This window comes from Neoarius graeffei, chromosome 6, assembly GCF_027579695.1.
Source record: "Neoarius graeffei isolate fNeoGra1 chromosome 6, fNeoGra1.pri, whole genome shotgun sequence".
Classification (NCBI taxonomy): domain Eukaryota; kingdom Metazoa; phylum Chordata; class Actinopteri; order Siluriformes; family Ariidae; genus Neoarius; species Neoarius graeffei.
Window position 1 is genome coordinate 31,428,095 of NC_083574.1, and position 6,736 is coordinate 31,434,830.

At 39.2% G+C, this 6,736-nt stretch overlaps 1 protein-coding gene across 2 annotated transcripts; it reads left to right on the forward strand.

Annotated features, from left to right (window-relative positions):
- The first annotated feature begins 1,985 nt into the window (after positions 1 to 1,985).
- irf2bp1 (interferon regulatory factor 2 binding protein 1) lies at positions 1,986 to 6,402 on the forward strand. 2 transcript variants are annotated; one of them, XM_060923560.1, is made up of 2 exons: positions 1,986 to 4,004; positions 4,339 to 6,402. In XM_060923560.1, the coding sequence occupies exon 1, from the start codon at positions 2,204 to 2,206 to the stop codon at positions 3,992 to 3,994; it is 1,791 nt and encodes a 596-aa protein (XP_060779543.1). In that variant the 5' UTR covers positions 1,986 to 2,203; the 3' UTR covers positions 3,995 to 4,004; positions 4,339 to 6,402. The 2 variants fall into 2 exon arrangements, with proteins under 2 accessions (XP_060779543.1, XP_060779544.1); XM_060923561.1 differs by having other exon boundaries at positions 4,344 to 6,402.
- The last annotated feature ends 334 nt before the right edge of the window (positions 6,403 to 6,736 follow it).

The following is a 6,736-nucleotide window of genomic DNA, read 5'->3' on the forward strand; positions in this document are numbered from 1 at the left end:
GACCCTGTCGGACAGGATAAGCGGCTACAGATAATGGATGGATGTACCTAAATCAGCCATGGATGCCGCCAGAATGCACCAGGTGAAGTCTCTAATTTCAAAGTTTTTCCAGGGGAGCATGCCCCCGGACCACCCTAACAGCCTTTGGGGCCCTCCGGGCCAGGCTTCACATCAGTAGCACTGCTCATACATACTAATATATATTAGTATGTATGAGCAGTGCTACTGATGTGAAGCCTGGCCCGGAGGGAAAATATATATATAATATAAATTTTCCCTGGGGAAAACCCTGTATATGTACATGGTACACGTGCCATTTTGGTGGTGAGCCTCACTTTGATTTTTATGACTGCGGCTGGAGAGGTCTGTGAGAGATGTTGACTTTTGCAATGGTTCTGAAGAAAATCTGCTTGAAATGCTCTGAGTCTTGGGAACTAAGACTTATAATAAGACTTGTTCACATGCAACTCACACAATCATTATAGAGTTATCTCAGTCTATTAGACTCAGGAGCTCAGATTGCAGTTACTGACTTTGTATTATAGACATACAACTCTTGCAGTCTTTGTTTATAGTTATCTCGGTATTAAACTCTGTCTGAAGTGGCCACTTGCATTCCCTCAGTTTACCTGGGTATATTCACTGTCTTATATGTACACAATGCCCTGAGCAGGAGCTCAGATTGCAGTTGCTAAAATAGTAATAATTTATTGATATAAGGTGTTTTGTGTTCTGTGTACTACACTGTAATGTGTCATGTGGTAATGCATTATAGGACAATGCAACTTATCAATATTACCTTATATCAGTTGTAATTATGTTCTATGCATATACCTACAACTCTGACAATATCATTTTCAGTGACTAATAAAATGGTTTTGAAAGTTCCTACTTTTAAAACATATTTTGATATGGTAATTTTCTTTAAGAGAGTTCATTCACAGCATGTCTCTAACAGCTCAAAATGCATCTCCAGGCATTTAAAAACTGCAGAGCTTCAGGGGGCCTCTAGCGGCCCCCGGACCATCAGCTTTACTGGGTTGACACCCCCTCTTCCCATTTTCCTGGAGCCGCCCCTGTATACTTGAAAAATCTTCAAGGTAGTCTACCTTTTAAGTTATTTATTTATTTATTTATTTATTTATTTAACCTTATTATTCTTACAAAGCAACTGTTCAAAAATGCAACACGAGTTTCAGTGGAGTACTTCCACAAAGGAATAAGTCAGGAAACAGTCCGATGTGGGCTGATATTAACAATTACACAACAACAAAACAATTCTCAAAATCTGTCAATACTGTCAGTACTGGAAAAAAAAATACGAGTTAAACATATATAGTCGTTTCAGTGTTCACGGTCGCACATTTACCATCGCTATTAACAACGTTATTCATTTAATGTGTTTATATTTATTTGGCATTCTTATTCTGGGGGTGATTTTCAGTAATACATGTCCAGTTTTTATTCTGTTTTCCTACAAATAAATAAATCTCAAACTTTTGAGTTCCAGGAAGCGCTAACGGAATTACGTCACCAACGCAACATGCCGTGGTGGTCCCTGGGAAATGTAGTAGCATGTCCTCCCTCTGTCACTGTAAAGGTCTTACTTACATTATGGTAAAAGTGCATGTTGCTTTATATATCAACCGAGATTCAAGATATACCTAATTAAATATTCCTAATAAAATCCACACTTTGATATATCCATTTCAAAACGTAGGTCGTGTAAATAAACACACAAAAACTAATTATTTCCTAAAACTGAGTTATTTTCTTCACCCATTTAGTTTATATATAAAGTAATTATTTATAATGATAATATTTTATGTATAAACAATAAGTAAAATTTGTGTTTGTACAAACATCAATTTGGTGTTATTTTGGACAAATCTTTTGTAGAGGTAACTCTTCTTGACTCGGGGGGAGACCGAAAAAGTTCAAGTAAAACTACATTTCCCATTCTACACCGCAACACAGTTGTGTAACTTTCCAGCTTCTTCCAGGCGAAAACTCTCGCGGCCGTAGCTAGTTAGCTAGCCACATCGGCTAAAATACAGACATCGGTCTAGTTTCGTTCTGGATGTTTAGAAAAAGTTTATTTTGTGTATAAAGGTGGAGAGTTTTATTACACGGACAGAACGAGGTGAAAAGAGAAGAAGAGAAAAGAGACAAAAGAAAATCGGGGGCGGATCAGAAATCAAACATGTCCTCCTCTTCCTCCTCGCAGGCATCTTCCAGGCGGCAATGGTGTTATCTTTGCGACTTGCCCAAGATGCCTTGGGCCATGATTTGGGATTTTAGCGAAGCTGTGTGTCGCGGGTGTGTGAATTATGAAGGTGCAGACAGGATAGAAATGCTAATAGACACGGCAAGGCAGCTAAAACGCACCCATGTGATGCAGGACGGAAGGTCTCCAGGTCCCCAGTCGGGTGGTAAACACGGCCCTGGGGCGAAAGATGGCGCGCTGGATGGGGGGAGAAACACTGCTGAACGATTTGAAAGGAGCAGAGGAGATTTTGTACCTGCTCGACTTCCTAATGGACTGCCCAGGTTGGAAGACGGTGCTGTTGCAGAGGTTAGCAGGCAAAGTCCCAATGCGAGGAGGACGATGGTGGCAGGTGTGCCGCCCAATTTGATGGCCCAGGGGATTATGAGTACACCGCATGGCCTCTTAATCGGCCCTAGATCCAGCGGTGCACCGCTGGCCCTATCTGGATCAATGTTGAGCGAACTTGGGAAGAGACAGGCAATGGGTGTTGGGATGTCATTTGTGAGTTCAGAGGATCTGAAGGAGAGACAGAGGAATAATGAAGCACTAGCTGAACTTTCCGAAAGTGTCCGGAACCGGGCTGATGATTGGGCTGCCCGTCCCAAACCTGTGCGTGACACTTTGCTTGCACTTTCCAGTTGTGCACCATTCAACGTGCGCTTTAAGAAAGACCATGGCCTTGTTGGGAGGGTGTTTGCATTTGACGCCAAGCTTGGTGTGGATTTTGAGCTCAAGGTGTTTGTCGAGTACCCGTGTGGCTCAGGCAATGTTTTCTCGAGCCTGTTGGCACTGGTGAAGCAGATGTTCCAGGATAGCCAAAAAGACTCAGGCAAAGTGATCAGCTCAGGCTTTAAATATGTCGAATATGAGAAGCGGCATGGCGCTGGTGATTGGCGTCTCCTTTCTGAGCTACTCAGCGACACTGTTCGGGCATTTAAAGAACCACCAGTACCTGATTCATTCCCTCAACCTTATTTGGATGCTGCCTATGCCATGTTACCCACTGCACTCTGCCATCCTGGACGTCCTGTCCAGCCTCGAATGCGGCGCCGAAAACCTTCTCCGGATCCGGATGGCGCTGAGAGGATGACATCAGAGGAGCAAATACGACAGCACTGGTACCCTGGCATGAGCACCCACATTCCCACAAGTTCTCTTGCCAGTGCTATGCCTGGCCAGCCTCCAAATCTTCAGGAGGTGGTTCCTGTTTCCCATGGTAGTGACCCTTCACCTATCAGCGCCCTCATGAGTGTTGCAGACAATGTTGGTGCCATTAGCCAGTCGCCAAAAGACATGCCAGGAAGCAGTGGCACTCACACTTCCAGTGCTAGCCCTTCTTCATCCGGGCAAAGGAGACTGGCATCACGTAATGGTGAAAATGGTTCCGGAACTGCTGCGGTTGCCACAGCAATGCCCCCTGTTGCAGCGGCAGACCAAGGATCTGAAATCTCTGGAGCATCTGGAGCTCCTCTTTGTTGCACCATTTGCCATGAAAGGCTTGAGGATACACACTTTGTCCAGTGCCCTTCAGTACCCGTGCACAAATTCTGCTTCCCATGCACCAGAGAATTCATCCGTAATCAGGGCTCAGGGAGTGAAGTGTACTGCCCAAGTGGTGATAAATGCCCACTGGTGGGCTCCAATGTGCCCTGGGCATTCATGCAGGGGGAGATTTCCACCATCTTGGCTGGAGATGTGAAAGTCAAGAAGGAGAGGGACCCTTAGTTTAAAGCAGGTATGGTTCATACTGAAAATACACACATCAGTTAATATCTGCTAATACATACAGTATGTTAAATGATAGATAGAAAGAAACTTTATTGGTTCTGTGGGAAATTGAAGCATTACTGGTAAAAATACAAACATTCACAGATAATCACAAATACACTAAGGTAGCACAGTACAAAGTGGCAAAAAAAAAAAAATCTAATGGAATGCAATAGGCCATAACACTTCTACTTTGTCTATACAATTTCTTGGTCATGGCCATTTTAAAATGCAGTCTAGGTAGGTATTGTTTGGAAAGCTGCTGTGCTGTGCTAAATGGATGATGCATTTTTCTGTTTCAGCGTAGGAAGTTGCAGTTCCTGAACCCCAAAGATGACCGACACCACATGCATTGAAGAGATGACTGTTCACATGCGCATGTCCTCTTCCTCCATTTATCTCATTCCTCTGTCCATGATGAAGAATCCTTCCATCAATTCATTTATTCATGAAGCCATCCTCTTCAGTGTAGAGGAAGATTTCCTCTGACTCCTACATCTTTGTCTATCACTCTCCCCATCTTCTACCCACAATAAAATCAACCGTCCTTCAGCTCCCTCTTTCACTCTATCCTCTCATCACTTTTCTTCCCCTCTCTCAACCTTTATTTCTATCATTTACTCCTCTCTCATATACACACACACACACACACACACGTGTGTGTGTTGAGTGTTTTTATCAAAACAGCCATTTTCCTTTTCACCTTTTTTCATTCAATTAATGCCTTTTAATGGACAATCAGATTTGTTTTGCTTTTTTTCACCCCAACATGTAGTGCTTTACTGCAGAGCTAAATCTTTTTATGTAGGGTTTTAGAATCCTTTTTAACACTTATTTAGCATTACTGATTTCCAGAAGTAGATTTGTTTCATGTACAGCATACAACAAACGCTTAATCTGAATGAATGTTCTAAAATGCATATTTGCAAAAGGTTTATCTACAGTTTTCTTTCTAGTTTTCTTCAAATATAATTGATCTGCCAAGACCAGTATTTCGCTGTGGAGCTACAAGTCTAACAACTAACTAAACTTTTTCTCACCCAAAAATTCTGTTAATCCAGGGTGGAATACAGCCTGGAAGAGACACTAGTCACTAAATGTTTTCTAAAATATTCTTGGTTGATTGACTACATTTGGCAAAAGGACTAGCTTTTGATCCCCCCCCCCCCAAGCTGCTTATTTAACAGCAACAGTGGCACTAAATTAAGCATGTGCCTGTGATAGACATGCACATTGCAATAATTGCAGTCATTTTTTTCTTAATTGTGGTTTACAATATTATATTGTATTAATTAAATAATCATTCTTCAGTTGATGCACCTGTCATATCTGCCATGTTTTTATTATCTGCTGAACAAAATTATAGACTAAATTATATAGTTGTCTTAAATAAGGTATACAACTGTCCTTATACTAGCACAGATTTGATTTTAAAAAAGCTACCTACCTAGGTAGCCTTTTTTAGACCAAGATGCAGCAGTTTTGACAGTAATTTAGTGTTCACAATAACAGCATTGTCAAATATTGCAATATATCATATTACAATCAATGATTTTTATGAAATCATTGATTATTGGCATATGCCTACAGTGTTGTGACATTATTTTGTATTTTGGTTTTTTGTGTGTGTGTGTGTGTGTGTATATATATATATATATATATATATATATATAATGTGTGCGCGCGCTGCATTAAAGGTGCATGTATAGTAGAAATATTTATATTTTATACAATATAGATTGTAAGAAATATTTGTTGTTAATGCTTATTAGATAGATGTGCAATTTCTATAGATTTGATACAACAAACAAAACCAAAGATAGAAAATATATATATATATATATATATATATATATATATATATATATATATATATATGGCAGCATAAAAACATGGCTTTTGTTAAATAATGGCACCATAGGTGGGGAATGGTTCACATAATTATATTTAATCATAAACACAGATGTTGTTCTTATTAAAGTGTTAGCCAATCAGTATATTTTGTATTCTAACACTGTTGAGTTGAAGATATTAATTTTTTTTTCTACAATTGTTATTATAGTCTGGATATTTTTCGATGTATTAATTTTCTTTTTTTATTGTTATACCTTTTCTTTTACATGTCCTGATATGTGTAGTCCTCACCTCTTCAATTCTGTTTTATGAATAGAAAATGTATCTCTGGTCAAATGTGTGTGTAAACAGAAGCACTGTTTTGTTTAATCAGCTCTTGAATTGTATTTAAATTAAAAGGTGACCTGCTTTTCACTTAAAATATTTCACACACATTTGCTTTGTACAATCAGTTAAAAAAACTTTCTTGAAGAGAAATTCAAAAGTTTTTATTAAATGAATCCCTAAAGATACACATCTCTTGTCTTTACTATTATTATAATAAATGTATTTATTACAGCACTTTGTTCAAAAAGAAAGAAGGAAAGAAAAAAAACTTCATGAGTGACTTAAAGAAAGTACAAAAATACATTCAAGTACTATAGAATAGAGAACCTCTAAACTAGTAGTAGAAACTCTATGTTCAAACAAATTGAATCACGTGCTCCAAACTGAATGGTTTCACATTTGTGACTCCCAGACAGTTTTAGCACAACAGCTCAGTTCTTGACCTTTTCTGCTATTTTGTTGGGGTTTTTTTCATAAGCTAGATGTGATGATTTATTGGTTGCAAATCATTAAGTGTCA